General features: G+C 35.8%; 1 protein-coding gene across 1 annotated transcript in view; it reads left to right on the forward strand.

The window, feature by feature from the left end:
- LOC136045464 (macrophage mannose receptor 1-like) overlaps positions 1–25,912 on the forward strand; it is a 48,107-nt gene that overhangs the window by 7,749 nt on the left and 14,446 nt on the right. Inside the window, exons 4-18 of the mRNA XM_065731346.1 lie at positions 1,506–1,670; positions 3,706–3,819; positions 5,755–5,901; positions 9,884–10,066; positions 13,874–14,031; positions 16,175–16,288; positions 16,821–16,936; positions 18,300–18,448; positions 19,516–19,715; positions 20,160–20,284; positions 21,400–21,487; positions 22,384–22,528; positions 24,356–24,397; positions 24,513–24,676; positions 25,809–25,876. Of these exons, the coding sequence (XP_065587418.1) occupies positions 1,506–1,670; positions 3,706–3,819; positions 5,755–5,901; positions 9,884–10,066; positions 13,874–14,031; positions 16,175–16,288; positions 16,821–16,936; positions 18,300–18,448; positions 19,516–19,715; positions 20,160–20,284; positions 21,400–21,487; positions 22,384–22,528; positions 24,356–24,397; positions 24,513–24,676; positions 25,809–25,876 (1,978 nt within the window). The remainder of the gene's footprint in view (positions 1–1,505; positions 1,671–3,705; positions 3,820–5,754; positions 5,902–9,883; positions 10,067–13,873; positions 14,032–16,174; positions 16,289–16,820; positions 16,937–18,299; positions 18,449–19,515; positions 19,716–20,159; positions 20,285–21,399; positions 21,488–22,383; positions 22,529–24,355; positions 24,398–24,512; positions 24,677–25,808; positions 25,877–25,912) is intronic.

Here is a 25,912-nt window from a genome sequence, read left to right on the forward strand (position 1 = left end):
ATTCGATGCACTTTTGGTCTGCTTCACTTTGTTTTAAAGACTGAAAGCTCTCAAAGACAAGAATGAAATCTTGTGGCTTACTAATTTATACTTCTGAAACTCTGATAGTAGACTTAACAGAAATAATTCTCACTAATTTCATTGTATACAAAAATACATGCTGAAATATTCTGTGTTGAGATAAAGCTGAGTTTTTCCAATTATGCACTAAGGACAGCTGTGGTTCAACGTGAATTAAGTTTATATGCTAAAATATATAATTCCAGACCAAGGTTATATAAAAAATAACTTCATATGCAACTATAAATTAGAGAAAGAGAGAGGAAGATGGAAGCTCAACTGAATGCTTCTTTTTCTCTTCTTTTCTATTAAATGCACTATCTCTGTAAAACCTTTCTGTAAGGCCAGAGACAATCTTCTTCACTGAAGTATAGATTTTAATACTACACAATCTTCTTCACTGAATTATAGATTTTAATACTACAGTCTCTGTTTTATCCCAGACATGTGCTTGTGCACGTGGTTTTGTAGAACACAGCGTAGTGAAGAAATTTTGGCCTCATAAATTACTTTGGATAGAAGTTGCTTTCTGGATAATGATAATGGAATGAAAGTTTCCATAGTTAGTCGAAGGTCCATATTAGAGTATACATATACAATGAATTTGAATTTATTTTGCTGTCTAAGGCTAATTCAAAAAGAAGCACTTCACATTGTCTATAAACTATCAGATTTAATACAGGAAAGAGTGGAACTGGTTACTGACCTGGTGACATCTAGCGTGTACCACCCTTTGTCTTGAGTTTTGTTTATGGTACTGTTTTCCTCTTATTTACACATACAGATTTTCTGAGAGGAAAAGACCTCTTTCTCTCAAATTTTTCACAGCTTACAACTTAAGGAGCTGATACAGGCTTCAGGAATTTCAGTACTTTTCCCATTGCTGACAGACATATAGTGACCTCTTCATTATTCTGCTTTTGTCATGCAATTTTATTCTCTCTGTGGAGTGATATTTGGCTCACTGCTGGGGCCTTCTGTGTAGCTTCATTTTTTCTGTCCAATTCACGGGCCTCGTTATACTTATTAAAATAAGACAATTTAAAGCCACTTTACATAGTACCGAAAATTGTAAAAGAAATGAGCTCAGAAAAATCATCTGCTTTATGGACTAAAGATAGCATGAATCTGTAAGATTGTAGTGTTTTTCTCCCTGGTGACAGATCAGTTACTTTAGAACAACTAAAGCTGTTCATCTTCAATCTTAACCAACAGCTTTGTTGTACTGGAGAAAACGGTGTTATTGTTCCATGATGTATGCGTTGTCCAACATGGTTGTCATGGTTTAGCCTATGTCTGGATTTACTAACAAATTATAGGACTCCTTCCATACCTGTTCTCTATTGCAGGATGTAGCTTTGTGTATTTTTACTCAGCGATTTATTCTATATTTTATCTGTCTCAGTCTCTGTGATCAGTTACAACATTTATTTTTCTCTCAACAGTTAATAGTATTGGTTCATTGTGGACTATCGATCCTCTAACAAATGTCCAGTATCAGATAAACTCTGAGTCTGCGCTAACATGGCATCAGGCAAGAAAAAGCTGTCAACAACAGAAGGCAGAGTTATTAAGCATCACTGAGTTGCATGAACAAACATACATAGCAGGTAGAGTAATATCATCCACCTGTTTTTTTTTTTGTTTGTTTTTTTTAAGTGAGTTGTTTTAACTGGTGGCACTTATACCATGTTCTATCTTGAAAGTTGGTATTTTCTTTAGTTCTGTTAATTGTAGATTTAAATTGTTATCTTGAGTAATTCAGCTGCAAAGTTGAAAATATGATTATTTTCTCATGAATTAATATTGCTGGAAAATTACAGTGACATAAAAACCACAGCAATTAAGTAACTCAAGCAATAAGTAAAGGATTTTAGAATGTATGTAAATTTAAAGTAGTGTTCAAAGCAAAGATGCAAATACCATGATTGCATTCTTCTGATGCTCTATCTGGTGTGTGTACTAATAAGCATTTTTGTTAAATTTCATTGAAGCTGCTGTATCATCTTTATATGCTAAAATATGAAAAGAAAGAAAAAGGAAATAATAAACAAGAGGATTTACAAATAGCTTAAATTCAGACTCCATTTTTTTCCCTGAAGTCATTCCCAAACATCTCTTCTGTGAAAATTCATCCTTGAATTCATGCTTGAATACATTCACATTCTACAAAGAGGCAGTCTTGTTTTCAGTGTTTTCTGAGCCTGTGTACACACACGAGGCAGTCTACTATTACAACTACTAGATAGATTAGAAAACATTTTTATAAACTTTTCAATGCTGTAATCTGAATTTATACTTGGTTAATTCCAGAGATTACTGATTATTTGATAACTCTATTTTAATACTGTATATAAACTGTTCTGTGACAACATTTGTTTTCAGTTCAAGAAGGTGGCCAAAACACGAGTTTTCTTTACTGAGTGTGATAAAATTAATCATAAAATTCATGCTCAAGAGAGCATTGACATTTAGGAGTGAGTTACTAGTAGATATGTTTTAACTGCAAACTATAATGTATTGTTGCCAAAATCAATTTTTCATTTTACATCTATTGTGGTGGAATTAGGTTTTCCTGTCATGCTCAGATCTTGGTTCTCTTAAACCATAACTTGTTTGTAAAGAAATAGTACTGGAACAGATTAACACGTTGATGCCAAGTTAGACTGGCATTACATTCCAGTTCTCTTCAGTACTTAACAATGCCTGCTTTTAACTTGGCCATTCTTCAAGTGCTACCAATAAGTGTAGTGTCAAAGACAACTAAATACATTGAGTAAATTTGAATGCTGGCACAATGCCATCAGTCAAGGCAGAAATGCTTAATGTAAATCGTGACATGATTTTCTGTAAGCTGTGCAGAAGTAACATTAATTCAAAAGCAATCAGCACTTGTCCAGCTAAGCTTACAAGTCTCATACATAAAGCAGAGAGAAGCAATTGAGTCATAATTACTATAAAAACAACACAGAATTCAGTAGGACCATGCATGGGCGTGATATTATTTCTAAGTGATTTTCAGATCTGGAACAGTAAGTTGGAACACGTTTTGGAATCCTGAGTTATAATGGCTAAAGAAGTGAATTCAGATGAGTTTGAAAATGTACCAGTTGAGCTGTTAAAAAGTTGAGATTTGGAATGATCATATTTAAATGTGATATGACAAAATACAAACAGCTTACAATACTAGTTTAAAATATTTAGTGAATTTGAAACTCACATTAGTTAATTTTGTTGGAAAATAAAACATTTATATGACAGGAAAGAATTAACATTTGATTTTAGAAAACTTATTTATTTAGCCACCTTCTATGCAACTATCAGTTTTATATTTTGTAATTCTTTTAAAAAAAAGCTTCATATTTATGATAATTTGCTTACAAAGAACAGATGTGTATTATTTTTTTTTCATTCTAACATACTTCCCCACACCTAACATTGTGAAAACTCTAGAAGTAAAAGTAACGTGAGCAGTGTGAAACCATATATGCAGGTTAGCATAGCCACCTGAAGTCTACAGTTAAAAATTTTAAATCTTATACTGGGGAAAAAGGAGAACTGAAGGAAAATTAAGCTTTCAACTTAAAGGAGAATGTTTGCTCTTGCTGTGCACTGCCAGTATCTTTCTTTGTCTGTGTTACCCAGGTTTAACTGGAAGGCTGAGTTCTGCTCTCTGGTTTGGCCTTAACAGCCTGAATTTTGACAGTGGATGGCAATGGGTTGGTGGTGCTCCATTTAGATACTTAAATTGGGTTCCAGGTAAGGGTACATTTTTTTCTAAGAGGTTGAATTCCTTTATTTTCCTTTGTTTCGTTTATTTGCTTAATGAGAGGATTTTTATTTTCATTTTGTTTTAACCAACCTTGGTGATAATATGGAACTGAATGTTAGGCTAATTTACTCTGCAGCAAATACGAAACTCCAGGGCCAGTATTAAAAACGTGGCTTCCTATGCCATCTGTAGACAGCAGCAAAGGGGTGCTTTTCTGGCATATTATTCAGTTTCTGTGTTAAGGTGACTTTTGTCAGGACCCTTATTTCCTTGCATTAACTATTCAGGAAGTCTTTGGAGACTACTTTCAGCGGATGTCTGAAGTTATGCGGTTTGAATAGTCTTCGTTTTCATTGAGCACATCATATGTATTTAATTTGCAGGAACTCTATAAGTTATCCATCATGTCACTCAGTAGTTCTGTAGTGAAGGTAATCCCCAAACCAAATTTTAGGTGGAAAAAACCTCCTTGTAAGCTTTGAAGAGTGAATGGAACCACTGTATAAATAGCTCTCCAATGGAGAGAGCACACGAGGCAAACAGATGGGCTGAAGTACAAGTTCCTGAGAGGATGTTTACAGGTCTGTATGCCAAAAGCACAGGTGAGGAGCTGCATGTAGCACAGGGTGAAGAAGCCTTGCTGAGTTAGAGCCAAAGCAGCGAGGGAAGCTGTTCATGGTTGCAGACAGCTCTCTGTTATCCTGTATAAATTTAGCTGAGTTTTGAAGTAACCAAAATGGGCTCCAATTTTTATCAACTCCGTGGATATCTAAATAACCAAGTTTACATTTGTGTTTCTCCTTCACCAGTTTAACTTGGTCCAGCAGATCTCTATCTCATCCCTGTTTCCATGTGCGTTCAAAGACTGGTTCTTTCCGCCAGTAAATTTTAAAGAATTTATGGAAGCTTAACATTCTTCCATCTCACTGGTCCTAAACTGATAACAGAAACATTTGAATGTTTTATGTTCAACAAGGGAGTTGAGTTATCAGCATCTAAAATTATGTGAGTTAGGCATTTGGGAGAGCTAATTGTTTACAGTGGAACTTTTTTGTCCATTAAAATCATTTAAATTTTTGTTCTTGAAATAAAAATATTTTTTTCTCCCATGGGAAGAACTGTAATCGAAGCAAATAGGGAATTTTCAATGAACAGTCTTGCATACTACAAATGATTGTTTTGCCATATTGTTTTGCTTCTCTGACACTTGTTACGTAGTAAAGTGACGCGTTCAGATATGAAACAAAAACAGTGTTAAATTTAATCATATTAGACCAGGTCTTTAAAAGTTCATCCAGTTTAATGCAGAATTTTTCTGTGTTCTAGAAGTTCTACTTTCTTTTTAATGCTTTTAGTTAGCGCTAATACTAATCTTCAACTGAAGAGAGCTAAATATCCTGCTTTTGTGGTATTCTTTAAGCAAGTGGACAACACGTTCAGATTAGAAAAATAATTGATTACTATTTATACTAAATTCAGAATTTGACTAACTTACTGACCAGGTAAAACACTGCTCTCTAGAAATGAGAAAGGGATAAAAAAAAAAAAACCAACAAAAACAAGTGAAATATGTGTGCTGTAATACTTCACATCAAGGCTTTGAGCCCGTGAAAAGACTGATAAAATTGTGAACTGAATAAATATCTCAACTTGTGGTTGCTGTGAGAAGAATATCTACTGAGGGAATGAACTGCACCATTCAGGTTAAAGGCCTGTTGAGAATCACGACTGCCTATATATTAATGATTCTTATAATTAAAGCATGGAACAAATTCAAATCTGAAAGTAACTGGAGTGTAACCATGAGGTGTTTATATTTAGTTATTGTTGTTGATTGGTTTGTCATTCTGTAAAAAAAAATAAAATAAAAAATGTTTGTTTCTTTGTCCTTTTTTTTTTTTCTATTTATTTATTCGTTTAAGGACATCCTTCTCCAGAACCTGGAAAAATCTGTGCAGCATTAAATCCTGGCAAAGTTGCTAAGTGGGAGAACTGGGAATGCAACCAGAAACTTGGCTATATTTGTAAACGAGGAAATGCTACTTTAGAGTCTTTCATTGTTCCTACAGGTAGGATTGGTAGTAATCCCCTAACAAATTATTAATGGCATAGAATTGAGAAAACGTGGTGTCTGTGCCAAATGGGACTTGACCAAGATTCCTTGTAAAAGTGAACACTGAGTACTTCCTCTTTATTCTTGTCTCTTTACTTCCTGTAGAGTATAGCTGAGTTTTCTTTCCAAAGCACACAAAACCATCACATTTTGTGTGTAGAATAAAAAGGTATCAAATTCAATGCTTAAAAAAAGTTTTAATTATCTAAAACCCCATGTTCTTATTGAATCTTATCTAGCTCTCTTGCTGTCATTTTTGCTACTTATGAAATGGAGCAAGTTTAATAGTGAAAATTAACAGTGAACAGAAAGAATTTTTAAAAATTATTTTAGGATTTGAAGATTTGTAAATAACTACGTATTTATGTAATTTTGTATGAATTTATATTTTCTATATACCTAAATGATTTAACTTAATTACAAAATTCTTTAAATACATGCAGACCCTTATTTTGGAAGAAATATAATTTGGGCACTTGGTTAAGGTGCACAGGGAAGACAAGTCAGCAATAAGTTCTCATAGCTTTATTTAGACTTGTTTCCTTATCGTATCTCTTTGTGCTATAGTTTACACTGTAACTTCTTCCTTTGTTTCAAGTCTTTCCTTCTGTTATCCCTAATTTCTAAGTTTCTTTCTCTTCCTAGATCATACAGGTATCTCCCAAATCCACTAACATTATTTTTCACAGGTTTTAGAAGTAGAAATCCAAACCACTACTCTATTTCCAGTTCATTTTTTACTATACGTTATTGGAAGACAAGATGTCAGATGATTAGTTTCCCAAAATTTTGACTTGAAATATATGGTTTTTATAGTTGTTTCTGCTGTTGCCAACATATAACCAGTTCAGTTATATAAATAAGTTTGAAACAGTGCCTAACTTGTTTCTCTTTATTAAGAAAAAAACAAGTGAGCAAGCTAGTGTACTATTAACCAAATAGTGAAATCAAAGTTAATTAAATAATACTTCACTTTTGAAATTAAGTATGTTTATTACCTGAGTTGGGATGGACACTACTGCATATTTTAACACTTTTCTGTATTACAGTGCAAATAATTTAGAAAAATATATTTTTGAAAGTATATTTCTATACTTCCATTAGTCAAAATATTTAGGTTGAAGTAGATTGTTCAGTGGGCTGTTCCTCAGTTTTTCAGTTTCATAAACACATCTTTAAACACTGATGCTTATAAATATACCACTGATTCAGTACTGGCTACTATGTTATTTAGTTTTAGATTTAGTCTTAATTCGGAGCTAATGGCTATTTCTTTCTTATACATTAAGGTTTTGCTTTCCCGCCTCACCCCTCCCATACTCAAGTGCATCAGTAATTTGCAGGATGAACAGAAATGAGACAAGCTGTACAGAAGTTGCTGAGTAAACTTGGTGACAGATTAAACAGAGACTGGCAGTGGTTCACATCATAAAGTATTATCCAAAGCGTCCTAAGGGAGGAGGTCATAACACCTTACACGATTGCATGCATATTTGTTTTAAGTGCCCTCAGTTTCTCGTGATGTAAAGGAAAACTCTTGGCTGATGATGTTTTCCTGACTAGGGCTCCAGAGTCAAAATATAAATTAATTGCAAATTCATGCATGCAATTAAGTTGTGCACTCACTACTAAATGCAGTTAGTCCGTTAATATTTTAACCCTAGAAGTTACACTTAAGGTGAAAAGAGCAGTATATGAAGGGTTGTGGGAGATAACACTTTATAACAATGTAATCATGAATCTATGATGAAGTAGAGAAAAATCTTTGCAAATTCTTTATTTTTGTAGCATTTGAAGATTTTCAGGAACTCAGCTGTGTGGGCTTTCTTTGTGGGATTTTTTTTTTTTTTCCAGCAGGGGGCCACATTATTATATACCTTTAAGTCATTTATATTCTAGGGCTTCAAAGCAGCTGCTCTGCAATACAACAAAATGTATCAGTAAGAATCCACTAATTTCACTTGCAAAACATGCTTACTTTTTTAACTTCATTTTGTAAGGAAAAGCTGGCTGGCTGTTTACCTCCAGCAAGCGGCCACCAGAATACTTTTCATCCTCATTTGACAACGTAAAGTATTAAATTTCCAAATATTTCATAAACCCCGATATCTGATTAGAGAATTAAATACACATAATTTAACTGTTAGGAATGCTGCGTAAGCACTCTCTTATCAACCACAAAGAATGAATATGTGGGAGAGGAATATTAATGCCCGAATCGTGACAGTCAGTCAGCTAGTGCTTTCAATCTGGTAGACACCCAAGTCTGTAACTGGGAGATCTTCAGACTTCAGGAAGCCAAGCTTATAGTTAGGTTTTTTTATGAGGAAAAAAATAATTCTATGCTTCATTTTTGTACGTTGATCTATTCCACAGTATTTATCAACTTGTCATTTGGGATAATGTTTTTTATATGTTAATATGATTTCCATTGGTACATATTGCTTGCTTAAATATGTCTTGCTTATTTTGCTTAGGTCAGATGAAGCTTGGGGTTTAGTACTTGTTTTCTTTAGGATGAAAAGCAGATCGTAGGACTTTGTATCATTGTGTGTTTTCTTTAGACAAGGAGGGAAGCACAGAGTTAACTTTCACTGACTTCTGGAAATGAAGAACTGGGGACTTTCTCCTACTGAGAAATCCCCAGCTTTGTCATTGAATAAATTAGGAATTAGACTGTCAACTACTTCTCCACTTTTTCTGCCTGCAACAAATTGCCTAGTGTTACTGGATTTACAACAAAAGAGTCTCCCGGCCTGCCGTAGCTGATCTAGTGCTGAGAGTAATATTCATGCAGTCTCTGTCAGTCTGAAAGAGATTCTCACAGGGCCACAGGGGAATAAAGACCATGTTTGATTTTTCTTTGTAGCCAAGTCTGAACTGATGGTGTCTGTTCCGTTCTGTTTACTGTCTGCAAAGGAGTGCATTGAGTGGGTGTGTTACAGACGCATATGTCTAGATTTTTTTGCAGAGCTGCTCTCTGACTGCTTGCTATAGCAAAGCACTGTAAAATAAACATGCTCAGAGCTGACCCCAGACACAGTACAAATCAGGTAGCTGCCTAAAGCGTGATACTAAGCTCTACAGCAGCATTTATCAATTCTGTTTAATTTGTCTGAACACCACCACGTACCGTCAGTTTGTCTTTCCAACGTCTCTGTCTGTCCCTGTTCTTTCCTTCTGTGGCAGGAATGACAGGACTCTGACCATACACAGGGCTCCTCATCCCTGGGATGGCAGAGTTCTGTTTTACTTTCTGATAACATGCTGGCGCTTTTCTGAGGCGGATCTGCAGACAAAAAAGTAGGTTTATAGCTGTGCTCTGACACTAAATATCTACAACTTGTCAGTGTCTTTCAGCTGAAATGAGATACGGATTTGCAAACTTGGCCTGACTGATCATGGCTTTGAATGCCTAGTTAAATATTTTCTTGGAATTTACACCGCTGACATACAGAAACATGTTGCTTCTTATTCTCTGACATACACAAGTTTTATTTTTTCAACAGAACTTCTGCAAGCTTGCTATCCCTTTTCTGCTCTCTGTTTTAGTATTTGCTAAACCTGTCTCCTGATTATAAATTCTGTTTATTATACAATTGGATGACACTTCTCCCAAGGCTGAATCGTTTGCTGAACAGTAATGTGGCTGTTGGCAGTACTCTGTTACTGTTCTGCTGAACTCCTTGCTGTTAATTTATTTCTATCTTTTCACAAGTTGCAAGCACTTCTTTGTAACTGTGTGGCTCTTAAAAATGATCTGGGAATTTTAACTTTTAATAATACTTGCCTATTATGATCCCTTTAAGTATTTTTCAACCTTGCTATTCTTGAGGATGAGAATAAACAGTTAATTAGTTTCTTAAGTCTTTCCTTATGTAATTTTAAATCTTTTGTTAATAATAGATTTCTGAATGTCTTCAATTTTTTCTTTTCAGAGACTGGTGTGCCTATTAGATGTCCTGATCAATGGGTATCATATGCTGGTCACTGTTACATAATTCACAGGGTCCCCAAAATATGGAAGGATGCCTTAACATCTTGCAGAAAGGAGGATGGGGATCTGGCTAGCATCCATAATGTTGAAGAATACAGCTTTGTTATTTCTCAGCTTGGGTACCGTGAGTATTTATTTGTTTATTTGTTTATTTATTTATTTATTTTTGCAATAAGGTATCACTTATACTTGAGAAAATAAGAAGTTTAAAAGAAAAAAAGGAGTCTGTTAAAAATAAACAAATAAATAAATAATGTTCTGAATAACAGGATGCGAAAGGAGTTAAGTTTTAAACATCAAAAGTTGGAAAAAAAAACAATAGAAGGATTAAATCTACACAGACTACACTGCCATGAAAAAGCTGTGATTAGTGTTGTGAATTAATCGAACATGAACTCTTTTCCCAGGGTCTGCTTTTACCTCTTCTTGAACCTGTTAAGGCCATTTGTAATGTTTTCAGAAGCTGGAAGAATTTTTACTCTTGCTCTGCAAAGATAATGAAGGGGAAACAATATTTTTTGGTCAGACAATTTTGGGGGAAGATATGGATCCTATTACTGCAATATACATGTTTTTCAAGTCATATCATTTGTTTTTTTTCTGAAAAAGGAAGCTGTCTGTCCCAGTATTCAGAAGCACCCCATCTGAAATGGGATGCTTCAGGGCTTACATACTCGAGTTCTTGCAATGCAAGAATGACTACAGATGACCTTAGGTGAGATGCTCCGTGGGTGAGATGCAGCCGTGCTGATGCTGAGGCCATTTTGTAGTTAATGTTGCTTTACACATAAATTATTTTACATTTAGGATCAGATACTACTCTTTGATGGGTGAGACATTCACACCTCTGTTTGCTTCATTGCACTGACTAATCCTGCATGTGCTTTTAGTATCCTGTAAGTGTGAGGCAGCTTATTCTCACTGAAAGAGCAGTAAGTTGTCTCGAGCTACTGCATAACAGCAGGAGTTGCTATCTCAAAATAGCTGGTGTGCTTTAGTTTTATATCCTGTTCAACTCCATAGCAACTTGTGTTTGTTCTTACAGTTGTAAAACCATAGAATATCCCAAGTTGGAAGGAGCCCACAAGTATTATCAAGTCCAACTCTACGTGGAAATACCTTAAAAAATTAAGCCATATGTCTGAGAGCATTGTCCACATAGTTGCTGAACTAAGGATCCTGTTCGAGGGTCCGACCACCCGCTGGTGCAGCATCTTCTTCTCATTCCCTCCAACTCTGCCCTGGTGCAGCTTTATGTTCACAGTTCTACCAGGGAGCAGAGCTCAGTGCTGCCCCTTTGCTCCCCTGTGAGGAGCTGCAGGCTGCCATGGGGCTTTCTCTGACCTTCCTCTGCTCTGGGCTGAACAAACCAAGGGACTTCAGCTCCTCCTTGTATGCCTTATCCTTGTAAATCCTTCCCCATCATTCCAGTCCTTTGGATGGTCTCTAATAGTTTTATGAGCTTGTTTTTTGGCGCCTCAAATTGCACACAGTGCTCAAGGTGAGGCTGCATGAGCCAGAGTAGAGCTCAGAGTAGGGCACTGAAAGAGTGGTATGCTGTTTTCTGAACTATGCAAAGCGTTTATTCTTTGAGAAGGGATGATTAGTAAAGGTGAGACCTCTTGATGAGACATTTGAAGGAAATTAGATGCATTTTCACATTATTCCTTGGAAGTAGGTTATTTCCAAGGTTAGTACTATCTCCAAAGGCCTTTTTTTTCGGCTGATTACATTGCACTGTTTTTAAAAGTGAATATTTCTGAAGGGCATAAAGTCCTGAAGGAAGGCAGACTTCTCACAGATGGCACATATGCTGCGACAGACTATTTAGAAAGTAATCTTTTCAGAGAAGGAAAATCGAAACTGCTGAAGAAAGTCTTTTAAGGCATTTGTCTCTCTGTATCAAATTGCTATTGCTCACCCCTGTGATGAGAGCACTATGTATTGCAGTGCCTTGAAAATCTTGCCTGGATCAGAAGCTTGCTGCAGTAAGTGCTGTACAAACAGAATAAGAGCCCGTCTTTGCACCAGACAATTCACAATCTAGTGATAAAACCAAGCAATAAGGGGTGCAATGAGATAAGTATGGCTGCAGTAGCAGAACTTAGTCAGTTTTGACATTATCCATAAAGGAAAACTTTAGAGAGGAATGTGAAGAATAAAAAAGAAATGAATTGTGCATATTTACATGGAAATGCAGAATCTGATGTTGCACAAACATGGCTCAGTGCATGTCTGAGAGGGGGAAAGAGCTAATTTATAAAAATGATTCTAGGAAAAAAATCTTGGTATTTAGTCATTCAGCTTCAGAGGTCACCAAACTATATGCCAACAGTCTACAGAGGAGAAAATGTTGTGTAGGAAGGGCCTCCACTAATTCTTGTCCATTTCTGATTTGCACAGCTTATTTTATGATTTAGATATAATCTTTGTGTTGTGGAGCGTCTTTTATTGGTTGTATTACCATGGTATGAATCCACAACATTAGAAGCTCTTAGCGTGGAAGAGGATTCTGTTGTGCTGGGTGCCAAGTGGAGTATGGTGCCTCTGAGTCTGAGCATTAGGGGAGAGTTGGTAAGGACAGTATAGATGAGCTATGAGGGCTGATTATAATCAGATATAATAAAGATAGGAAAGGAAATGGAAAAAATGAAGGATAGAGAGGTGACTATTCAAGTGATAATCTAGGAAGCTGATTTTTCTAGGAGCTTGATTTGTCAGAATGGGATGCCTCCATCTTTCTGTAGCTAGCAGATGGTATAAATGTCACAGGAGAGTTTTAAGTTGCTGAGGTGTCTATTAAAATCTGAAATGTGTTAATCAAAAATGATTGCCTTAGGGGAGATAACTTAAAACAGTGTTTTACAGACTTTTGTTGTTAGTCAGGGAGGCAACAGTTCCAGTTTCCATTTAGAGATGTCTTTTTGGATGGTCATAAAATCACATTTTTAATTTCCATGGACAATTCCATTGTCAAGTCCACTGCGATCAGTTTGGGTAGAGGATGTTAATAGGAAAGTTATTCAAGAAGGGAAAACTGTGAGAACAAACTGTGAGCATGGGAGTTGTCTGGGTATTGTTAATTCAAAATACAGTTATACCACGCCAGTAGTAATGATGGAATTAAATGTTTTATGACTCTTGTAGTAAATGCTGATTGCAGTTAACAAAGTCACAAAACCAGTACTAAAAAGGAATGCCCTTTGATGATGATTGCATTCAATCATTATAAATGCCCAGTTTTTATTCTTTCATAACATATTTTTTCAGAAGCTTTTTTTTTTTTTTCAGAAGAAAACTGGGTAATAAAAGTTATAGCAGCAATATGGTGGAGTGGAGAATTTTAAGCACATACAAATAAACTTCTAAGAAACAGCAGCTGTGAAGTAAGATGCTTGATTAATCCCTCTCTTTCTTTCCAAATGAAAATTTACTCTACTGTGGACTGACAAAAACTGAAGCAGCTACAGGAAATATATATTGCGGTAAAATGGAACAAAATATAGGAACAGATGATGGGATAACTTGCAAGGGAGCTTGCTGACTGTCAGCTCTAGGAGACACTCCAGGTGTCTGAGCATTAAAATAAATGGCACTTCAACTTTCTTTGCTGTACTAATGGTGAGAGGAGTTTGAATTTTATTTAGGGGTTTAGTTGTATCTTACTTACTTTAAGCTGGAAAAGGAGAACAAACCAAACTATGGTAGAGTATAATTAAATACGGAGAATAAGTTTGTGGTTTTATATGAAGCTAAACACTGCTTTTGTACTGTCACTAGAGTGAGTGGCTTTTCCTGAAGACTGAAGTGGAGAATGGTGGGCTCTCCATATGAAACAAGGAGCCTTAATTTGCTATGTCGTTTAGCCTTCTTGAGAATAAGAACAAATAAATAATGTCATATGAAAGGACTGTTATCAATCATGTTTTAGAGCCAGATGATGAGCTTTGGATTGGGTTGAATGACCTCAAGGTTCAGATGTATTTTGAATGGAGTGATGGGACACCTGTAACCTACGCCAAGTGGCTTCGTGGAGAACCCACTCACGCAAACAATAGGCAGGAGGACTGCGTTGTTATGAAGGGAAAGGTAAAGTCATGTTTAACTATTGACTTAATTTTTCTTTTTGTAGATTTTTGTGCTGCTGCTTTGAAAAAACAAGTGGTGGCAAATCCCCCACAAGGTCCAGAGATTTCAGTATGTGCATATGGTCTTTAGAAGAAACTTTTAATTAGGCTGCAGAGCACATGAAGAAAAGCATTTATGTGTTCAGGAATCTACATTTTGTCTTAGATATGTTTGATTGTTTTTCTGCTTTGAATCTTTATGAGGCAGGTAGCTGAAGAATAAGAAATTGTACTACTGATTTTTATTGATGATAGAAAGAAGAAGAGAGAAAGAAGAGATGTTTTCTTATTCTAGACAAAGTTATCATATTTGGGTTTGGGGTCTAGGTCTGTTACATGTTATGTCTGCATCTGCTCTGCACATGAAAAGTTGTGAGGAGAGTGTTTAGCAATGGCATTAGCGTAAGCTTTTACTCATTGATCATATACCTAAAAATACAAGGCTGTTATGAAAAGTCTTCCTTTTGGATTATAACAGTTGTTCAAAATCTATCAGAATTGAGATAATAGTCTTAATCATAGAGTCAATAATGTTGGAAAAGACCTCTAAGATCATCAAGTCCAACCATCAACTCATCCCCACCACGCCTGCTAACCCATGTCCCTCAGTGCCATATCTCCATGGTTCATCTGGTATAAAAGTCAGTCAGCATGTGATGTTGCAGAACAATATTTTTCCTCTTAATGATAATTAAAAATACAGGTTTTACCACCTCCTTGAGGATTTACTTATTTTATCAGGAGAAAAAAGAACATTTACCCCTTTCTGCTGCATTAAGAATTCAGCAAGCTATAGAAACTTCACATGCAGTCAGATGTGTCTGAAATGTTTGGGCTTGATATGTATTTTAGTGAAAAAATTTCCAGTGATTACAAGAGATGCTAATTTTTTTAAAGATTTTCTCCATTGCAGTAGTGATCAAGTTCTGATGAGAAGTGTGCAAATGCATTTTTTTTCTATGGCAACCAGGCCACGGTGCATGTAATAACTGAGGAAACAGATTTGTAAAGGTACAAAGGTTTTTGTGTTTTAATGTGCTACTTGAGCAGCCCCTATGACAGTGTTAGACAAGGATGTGATAGATGTTTTGTCTATATTATGGCATTATAATGTCGGGCATGGGAAGGAAGCTGAATGCTTTCCTGTCAGGACATCAGAGTGCAGCACTGGGACCTGCAAACAGTTCAACTGTGAGGTGGCAAGAATAGTTACATATATAGGTACAGATATGTACTGTGACATGTGAAATATATGTGTATATATAATGTATATGTATATGCAGATATATCGGTAGAAGATGAAGTAAGGTTACAAATGAGATCTAACATCTGGTTGGGTATTAAAATAGAATTCAATGACCAGGGTCACAAAGCATTAATATTCGAACTCACTGGTTATGATGTATGTGCTTTGCTAAAAGTGGCAGCATTCAGTGCAGCTGCAGAACTCATGATCATTGCTCAGAAGTTTCAGATGGCCAGCTAGCATGCATAATACTATAACCAAGAACCAAGCAAAAGTACCAGTTCAAGGCTGCAGAATCTTGACTTAGTGGTGACAGGACAAAATATAGTGGTTTAAAACTAGACTAGATTTAAATTAGATTTAGTAGGAATAAATTCTTTATAATGTGGGTGATGAATCACTGGAACAGGCTGCCCAGAGAAGCTGTGAATGTTCCATCCATGGAGGTGTTCAAGGCCTGGTTGGATGGGGCTCTGGGCAGCCTCACCTGGTGGAAGATGTCCCTACCCTTGGCAGGGGTTCAGAAGAAAATAATCTTGAAGATCCTTTCTGTCCTGAACTATTCTATGATTCCCTTTCCTCCTGCATGATTATTGAATGAGTACTCTTTGTAAACATGATGTATTGCTATTGCCTCAAAGGATCCACTTTTCAGCAGGCTTAGTAATCAGAAAAGGTGTACATCAATGGTGAATCACTCTCAGCAGGAAAAGTCAGACTGAGATGGAAAATGTGTACTGAAGTTGTGTGTAGGTTTTACTTCCTTAAAAGAAAAAAAATCCTTAAATACTTAAAAACATAGAGCACATCTTTTAAACCTAAATCCCACTTGACTATGATGTTCTGTTGTTATGTTCAGGATGGATTTTGGGCAGACCATTCTTGTGAAAAGAAAATTGGCTACATCTGTAAAAGGAAACCCATGTCAGAAGCACCTGCAGAAGAGGAAACTATTGACATGGGCTGCCAGAGAGTAAGTGAAGAAAAGGTTGTTGGAGCTGAATAACTTACTAGGAAGGATTAAGAAGAGAAAATGGTTCCTGGGTAGCTCCGGAAGGAGAGGGGAAAAAAAAAGGAGAAATGGTTTCTGTGTTGTCATCATTAGAACGGTTGGCCTTCTCATTTTTATGGCAGATAGGACAGACGGTGTGTATTAATAAATCCAGAATCTGTTCCGTATTAGATAGTCGTGGTGAGAAATTGGTGAATATCAGGAGGAAATTTGTGTAAATTGTGGCTGGGTTACAGCAAACTATTCCAGTGTAAGCATATTCCTGATATAATGACGTTTGGGTGACAAAACATTAGAAGAGATTGTTAGTAGTAGTTGCCTGTTTCCAGTCTGCCTTTTCCAGTTCAATTTCTCCTTTGTCAAACAGTTCGCTGACAGTATCACGAGTCTTTTCTTTCTTCCTTTGTTTCTTCTGTTTATGTTTTTTGTCTATTTCCATAAGAATTTTCATAAGGATATCACATATTTGATCACTTAATGCTTATTTTGACAGGGCTGGAAAAGGCATGGTTTTTATTGTTACTTCATTGGGAATACGTTTGTAACATTTTCCCAAGCAAATCACACCTGTGAAAGTCATCAAGCATTTTTAGCAACTGTTCAAGACAGGTATGTGAAAACTGCTTACATTAGGGATCACATGATAATTTAACATCTAGTATTATCTGAATGTCAAAATGAGGATTTCGGTCTGGATGAAAATCTTGCTTGAGAGGACACCTATATAAAGATGCAAAACTTCTAAAAGTTTTTGCTTACATATTCAAATTATGAATTCAGTTCATAGTAAAAAATAGTGGATATGAAATAATTTTCACTGTTGAAAGTTATGCTGAGGGAAAAAGCAGTTTTACTTTTCTTTAAATGTAGTGGTTTGAGGAAAGGTTTACTTGAGTTTAAGAAAATAAGAGTACAGAATTCGATTCCAATTATCAAATGAAGAGATGTAAGTGAATTCCTCTTGAAAGGTAGCTGAAATGAGGAAGAGGAAATCAGTGTCACTTATCTGTCCTTCTCAGAATTAAACTACTTACTCAAAGTTTAAATAAGAATCCAAATGAGGATAGAAATGCTTAGTACTTAAAAACTCATCACAGTTCCGTGAGGGATCAGTGTGTGCTGTTTCTGATCAGCTGATACACACTGTCAAATATAGCATACTGCAAAAATAGAAGATAGAGTTAAGAAATAAAGGTTGGCGTGCCTGTGCTTGACTCCATGCTTTACACACTTTCTCTTGTTACTCTCATTATAATTTAAATACATATGTTTCAGTGTGAAAAGTGTGTCATGGATGGTAACCCTCTAAATGCAGGTAGTACTGCAGCTGTGACAAAAATAGTTAAATACTGTGGTCTTTGGACCATACGCTGTTACAAGAGAGGCTTTTTTTACGTTAGCTCTGATTTTGCAAAATTTTGTTCTTTATTTAAACACAGTAATGAGCTATGACAAGCTTTACTTCTGAATCGGTTTGTTTCCCAAACAAAAAATTTCATGTATGATCATGGGATCTAATTTGCAGTTTTCCTTAGTTTAACAGTTTGTCATCATCGTACTTTGGCTTTTACTTCAGTGTATCTCTAGTACTGCTGAGGCCTTTTGTGTTTTTGGATCTGCCTGTAACAAGTAGTCATTAAAATGCAAGGGTACCAAAAAATCTTAAAATACAGTGGTATTGCTGTTAAGTCCTGTCACGTTTCTTCCTTCCCATATCCACTCCAATTTCATATCAGTTCACCATTATACCACTTTCTATATTGGACATCGGAAGAGAAGACAGAATACTTTGGTATTCAGGCTTACAAACTAAATATTATGTGATGTTTTGTTATTTGTTTTGTTCATGTAAATCCCTCCATGTCACTCTTACAATAAGGTACAAAGGTAGTCTTAGAAGATAACAAAGTATTTATAGCTTTTTAAAATTAATTCCATGGTATTAACTTAACAGTTTTGCTCTTTTGAACAGATATGAACAAGCCTATCTGACTAGCCTTGTCGGGCTGAAAACAGAAAGATACTTCTGGATTGGACTTTCAGATGTAGAAGAAAAGGGAACTTTCAAGTGGGCTAATGGCGAACATGTCTTGTTTACACACTGGAATTCTGAAATGCCTGGTAGCTATGACTCTATTCTGTCTAACGAGTACAGTGTCTGGAAAACATTGCTCGCCACTTGTATTTTTTATTTCAGTCAGTCCATAGCCCCTGTCTGATGGTATAAAGACCAATTGCTCTCAGATATATCTGGCTGTTCTCTCAAGCATGCTAACTTCCTGCATGACGCTTAAATGAGGTTTTTAACCTGAGTGTGAAAGAAACTTTAAAGTGCTGTCAAGTTTCTGATTTATTGTTGTTCTGCATGTACTACTTTGGAAGATCTCTCTCTGTGCTTAGCTCAGGTGTCCTGTCTGTTCAGCCATATCACATAGTACATTTGCTCAGTGCATGTTTTGAGTTCTGGGAAATCACAGCATGCATCAAACATCTTTGCCTTAGAGAAAATGAGATTGTAGGAAAGGACAAGAGAATGGTTTGTATTTAGTGTTTTTTTCCACTTAATATCTTTTCTAGATGAATTGTGTTTTCCTCATTTTCTAAGTTCTCTAAGTTTTGTGAATGGAAGCCTTGATATATATGATATATATACATATATGTATATTTGTTATAATGCGACAGTGCAGTTGGGAAACCTTTTCATGTCTGAGATGGTCACATCAGAAAGAAGAAGGTCAGGCTTTTAGGAGACTGTCTGATTCTCTTCAATTGCAGTGTCTTAAATTCTGATTTGTGTGTCAGATGGAGTGGTAAGACTGTGTAGACTAAGACGACAGCAGTAGACCTATATATAGCAAGCTCATTTTATTAAATCATAGTCAAATTGGACAAATTTGGGAAAACAGATCTTGTCATGTCTTCAGTTTTAGGGAAGAATAGTTGAATTGCAGGTCATGATGGTGCTAGAGTCAGCCACTGGAAGTTGATGTGATTTGATGTGAGGCACAATTCTGTATCTCAGATACGGGGCGAGGCAAAAATTTTTTTTACCTTTTTTTCCATGAGTTAAAAATATTTTTGACTCTGCCAGCAAAAACTTTAATTTCTAATAGGATAGAATATGAGGTTTTCTAAAGTTCTCAATGACTCCTGTAATGTTGCTTTTATGTATTCCTGTTTGCAACCAGGAAGAAAGCCGGGCTGTGTTGCTATGAGAACTGGAACTGCAGGTGGATTATGGGATGTAATAAAATGTGAGGAAAAGGCGAAATTCCTATGCAAAATGTGGGCAGAAGGAGTGACACCTCCACCTGTTCCTACAACAACTCCTGTCCCCAGTTGTGCAGAAGGCTGGGACTCAAACAGTCGCATTAGCTTTTGTTTCAAAGTAAGTGTGTTGCTTAGTTCTGAATTAAGGTAGTTTCTATTTGGTACACCTGCACGCAATAAAAACTGGTGAATGATAGTCTTACTGTTTCATCAGCTTATTCATGAGTTATATGTTCGGGTCTTGACCACTTGTATGGAAAAAATTGTCATTTTCTTTGCTCTTTTTAAGTCTGATCTGGTCTTCTGAGCTTAATTTCCCACCCTTGTTCTATCGAATATGTCTTTCTCCTGTCAATTTGCAGCAGATATTGCTGTCAGCAATGCAGTCTGTTAGCTTGCATCAAAGATGCTTGTATGAAATATATTTTTTCAAACAGACATTACGTTGTAATTTTCTGTAATCCCCATGGAACAAGTTAATTTAAGTGATTTGGTTTTGAGTTTCTTGATCTTGTGATCTATGTGGTCTGCTATATCCAGTGGTAAAATATCCTGTCTTTAGCCTTTTTCAAAAGGAGAGCAAAAGAAAACATGGCTTGAATCTCAAGAATTTTGTCGAAGTATAGGAGGAGATCTGGCTTCCATTAATGGTAAAGAAGAGCAGTACGTGATCTGGCGTTCTATTGCGTGAGTATCTGTAGTGTGCTCATCTGCTCACTTTCATTACCCTTTTGGTCTTTCTGAAATATTTTATTTTAGATATATATTTTTACTTCAGTATAAGCCAATCAGGCTTCATAATCAGCATCTGTATTAAATACAGCAAAAAAACAGTGCTGATAAAATAGCAGTTGTAGTATGACTAGCAACAGCCACCCTAGACGCTGATGCTATAGTGAGATTGGCAAGATACCTAGCTGAGGCAACATTAATGATGAGATATAAAAATATTTACTGTGGGCTTGTGGATATTTTGAAATTACTACAGGTGACGTTTGTTTAACGTAAGATAGATCTGGTCAGTGTTTTGGTTCATCATTTTAAGAACTAATCAGAAAACATAGACAACTTCAGATTCATTTTTTCCTTCCCGGGGAATGTAAATAAAGTTAATAGGTCCCTGAACTGTAATAAGGAAGTGAGAGATTTCTGAATGTGATCCAATACTGGTAAAAGGATAACACTTGCAATATGACATGTATAGATGGGGCTCAAGAACATATATGTACCTAACTAGAAAGCAAGACTGAAATCTGGAAGCCTTGCAAAATGCTGCAGCCCTTCAAGTAAGGAAGAATTCTCAGACACTGCATTTATATGTTTTGGTTCAATGAATTCTGATAAATCAGTAAAGCATATCTCCTTGCAGATAACAAGTAGTTTAAGGTGTTATTTTTTAACGTGATTCAGTTGCTGCAAGTAATTTTGTGTTTGGAAACTCCACATACCTTTAAAGAGAAAACAGAGAAACCCTTATAGAAAAGTAGTGACTCCTTATTAGATTTTCAGGAGTTGGATTGGGTCTGGACACATTCTGTATAGGACAGTGTTTCAAGCTGACTGAGTTAATGTGTAGTGCTAAAAGCTAGGAATAGCTGTATTTTAATAGTTGTCACACTCATTATTATTTCTAACAGCTTTAAGGATTATTTTTATAGCTTATTAACTGCTGTGAATGATAGGCTATTAAAAATACTGTAATGCCCTTATTAACTTTGTTTTTATGTTTAAACTCCTTATAAATTGAATATTTATTACATTCTTCTTTCTTGTTTGTTTGTTTGTTTGTTTGTTTTGTTTAGCAAAAATGGTTTTTACCACCAGCATTTCTGGATGGGCTTGTATTACCTGAATCCTGATGATGGCTTTGTCTGGAGTGATGGATCTCCGGTCAGTGGTTTAATTCTTCACAGCTGTTATTTCCCATTCCATGAGTTTCTTCAGTGTGTGGTGTAAATATCTGTGTACAATTTTATGTTTAATCACAACACTCTGACGTTTTCATTTTAGGAAAGCTTATGAATAGCAATTTCATGGCTGAATTTTATGACTAAATCATAAGAAAGTGTGCATTAAATCAAGGAAGAAATTCAATACCTGGAAATTAAAAAAATATGTTCTTATGAATGGAAATTTGTTTGTTTTAAAATAAAACATTCTATTGTTAGTATTTCTTTTCAAATTATATCTTGATCTGAATTGGCCCACATTCATTGGAACTGAAGGCCACTGTGACCTCTCTATATGTTAGACTAGCATGTTAAACTGTAGAAGCAAAAATGGTTCTACAGATGTGGGTGTATTTAATGTGAAGATGGTAAAAATATATTGATAGGAGTTTACCATACGGTAAACTGAAATTAGAATTTAAAAAGGAAAATTATGTTGGCAGTAATATTTTTTACAAGAAAAATGCCAACATCTTTGTTGTTTCTCCCTAATGTCCCACTCTTTTACTCAAGTAGGATATTTACTTATTTAGTATCAACATTCACCATTGTCATTAGATGAATTTCACAGAATTTATGTCCTTAAAAAAATCAATATTCTTCCAAGTGTGATAAGAAACAACAGTTACCTAAACTGTGGTCCTATTGCAATCTGAAAACAAATCTGAAATACCAATATTTACAGGGAGAAGCTGGTTTCCTCTTAACTCAGTTTGTTTGGTTTTTTTCCTGACAGTAGAAACAGATCTTAAGCCTGTATTTTGATACTGTCTCTTCCTGTTCTCCCTTGTAATTGTGCTGTATTACAGGATCTTCACAAAACCTTTTCTATCATAGGTGAGGTATGAGAACTGGGGCTTTGGAGAACCCAATAATTATCAAGGAATTGAACTCTGTGCAGAGATCAGCGGTGATTCAAGCATGCTTTGGAATGACAGGCACTGTGATTATCTATATGGATGGATCTGCCAGATAAGAAAAGGTATTGTTGCTTCCTTCTGTATAATGTGATAAGAATTGCAGTTGTTTGGTTTTTTTTTTACTTAATCTTAAAAACAAAACAAGTAGAAACCTATTTACCATACCAGTTCTCTGTGAAAGGTGAAATGTGAAAGTGGCATAAGGATTTATCTGTCTTTGATGCATTCAAAGCTACAAAGACAGTGGTGACTCGCTGGGTCTACTCACTGAGCTTTCTCTATGATTTCAGAAAGGGAAACATGATTCCTCAAAACTAGGAGTTGTTACTTTGAGTATTCACATTAACTTCTCACTTCATGCTTTCTCCAATAAATGCTACTTTGGATCTTTTTCTGGGTTGAGCTTCAAGTTGTAAGAAAATAGTTTCTAATACTTGAAGTTTTATGTATGAAAACTCTCCTTTATTTGGCATAGGTACTGTTTGGTTAGCTAATTTAATCTATAAATGTATGATGTAGCCAGATTTGGGGATAATTTGTTTTACATTGACTAGGTTTTAAATTCATTTAGTAGTTTATAACATGGTCCTCTTGAAATCTAAGTTTGTTATCTGAAGCAACCTATGTAGAAATGTCCTGTTTTAGAAGTTGTTTTTCTGAGATGCTAATGATGTCATATATGAATCTATCTTTGTCATGTCATAACCAAAACAAACAGGGATGTACTGTAGCCTGAAATATTATTTTTAGAACAGACCAGTTAAATTCTTGGAGTATACATTTTCCAGTGAAATTGTCTCTATGGAAATTCTTAAGATCTCAGCGGGAGCTATTCTGAGAGAAGATCCTGGTCAGTGAAAGGCTGGACATGAGCCAGCAGTGTACGCTTGCAGCCCAGAAGGCCAACTATATCCCAGGCTGCGTCCAAAAGGAGGTGGCAACAGGGCAAAGGAAGTGATTGTCCCCCTCTGCTCTGCTATTTTGATGCCCTGTCTGGCATAAAAAAAAAGAGGCTGGGGCCCCCAGCACAAGAAGGACATAGAACTGTTGGAGTAGGAGAGTCAAGAAAATGATCCGAGAGCTAGAATACCTTTGAAGAAAGGTTGAGGGAACTGGGCTTGAGAAAGCTCCAGGATGATTTCATTGCAGCCTTACAGTATTTAGAAAAAAAAAAACAAAAAAACAAAAACAAGAAAACAACAAAAAAAAAAAACAAAACAGGAAACAGACTTACCTTTTATGCAGTCTAACAGTGATAGGACAAGGATGAGTGGTTTTAAACTGAAAGAGAGGAGATATAGATTAGATATTAGAAGGAAATTTTTTGCTCAGAGGGTGATGAGGCACTGGGACAGGCTTCCCAGGGAAATTGTGTGTGCTGCATTCGTGGAGGTATGCAAAGTCAGATTGGATAGGGCTCTGGGCAGCCTGATCTGGTTTGTGGCAACCCTGCCCCTAGCAGGGGGTTAAAACTAGATGATCTTTAAGGTCTTTTCCAACCTAAGTTATTCTATGATTCCTGCTATCTCTGGTTTAAGCCACAGTTCACGTATTTGTTAAGTGGAAAAAGGAGAGAGTAGTGAGAATGCCCTCATACATAATTTTCAGCATTCAGGGAATACTAAATACGATTACTTAATTTAGGAAAATATCAGGGTATTATAAAATGCCTTGCACATTAGGAACAGCTTATATTTAGAGCAACAGGGAACAAGAGTTTTCATTTAAAATTGGCCAAAAAGAAGAGATTTAGACCACTTAGTTCCTTCTAGTTTTTGGTATTAAATCCATTGCTAATGTGAAATTCAATGTTAAAAGACATGCCTATTGATCATGGTAAACATTTTCTCTTACAGTGGAAAGTTTACTGTCATAAACTTTTCTTACAGGTGCAAGTTTAAAGCCTGAACCAACAGAATCTCCTGTACCCAGTAAGTGTTCTTGCTTTTACTATTAGTTTGAGTGTAAGTGTATTTTTAAAATTCTACTAATAAGCATATCTTGTACCTTAGTAACAGTATAGTTAGCTTACTATTTATCTTACAGAGTATGTGACTACTGAGGATGGATGGGTTATACATGAAGACAGACATTATTATTTCAGCACAGAGAGTGTTCCAATGGAAAAAGGTCGAGAGTTTTGCAAAAAGAACTTTGGAGACCTTGCCATCATTGAGAGTGAAACTGAAAGAAAGTTCCTCTGGCGATATGTAAGAAAAAATTAATACTATGGAACAATCATCCAGAACAAATGAGCATGTGCACAAAACCTGTTCAACCTGTTGTTCTCCGTACAAGTTTTATAGCAGTGAAATCGGTGAAATGGCAGTAGCATAAAGCAGATGAAAATAGATGATAAATACAAGTTGTTGTTTTTTTTTTGTATAGAAAAAAGTACAGTAAGCATTACATAAATCCTTTTTTTGCTCTTAAATCATTCAATGTGGCAGCTAGACCACATTATCATAGAATTATAGAATCATAGGATATCGCAACTTGGAAGGGACCCACAAAGATCATTGATTCTGTTATATCTATCTGATTGCTAATGTGTTAAGATAAATCTTAATGCTTAGTTTTAATTAATTTTTGGCTTCGTTTTGGCAAGAAGCATTTTACTCTTGAGCTACAATTCTGTAGGGCAAGTGAATTAACTGAAAGATAATATTTGAAACATTCGAAGTAACAAATAAAAATAGGTACTGGTTTACACACATCTCTCAGAACATTGACTTCTGAACTTGTCAGTGTATCTGAGATATAGTCTACCTAAAAATCTGTTTTTGGTCAAGTTTGTCCTTCTGCCTCCTTCTCATATGGAACATAATTAGGAGTGAAGTATTTGAGTAGTGGACTATGAGCCAAGAGCTTTTAGATGATGTTTCCTTGGTGTCTGAAAGTTAAAAGCCTGATTGCTGTCCTCAGACCAACTTCTTTAAATCAGTAATCTACAAGTCAGATACAATCTATTTAAAGCTTTTTCTGACCTTGCTGAAGGATGTCGTCAGTGGGTTGACACAAAAGCCTATATTAATTGACATCCAAATCGTAGGAGGGTTTATTTCTTGAAATGTATTTTTAGATTATGTCTGCCATAGATACTGTTCAAGAGTTGATGATTCCATTGACTTCCAAGTCAGACTGTAAAAAGTGACATAGGAACCAAACCTTTTGATCAGTGGTGAAGTTTGTCTGTCAGCTGTATCTGCTTTAACTTTTCTGTTGTAGCTAGAAAATATAGCAATTCATATTTCCTATGAATAAATAGTATATTACTCATTATTAACTAATTTCTCTGATAAGAAAGGGGAAGTGTACACAATATTAATTGTTATATTCTAGATCTTGAAAAATGGCAAAGAGGATGCATATTTCATTGGTTTGCAACTGAGTGTTGATCAAAGGACAAGGTAGGTGAATGTGAACCATCATGGTTGCATTTATTG

Source organism: Cyrtonyx montezumae, unplaced genomic scaffold (genome assembly GCF_038088225.1).
Source record: "Cyrtonyx montezumae isolate F1298 unplaced genomic scaffold, pur_monq_1.0 scaffold_14, whole genome shotgun sequence".
Lineage (NCBI taxonomy): Eukaryota > Metazoa > Chordata > Aves > Galliformes > Odontophoridae > Cyrtonyx > Cyrtonyx montezumae.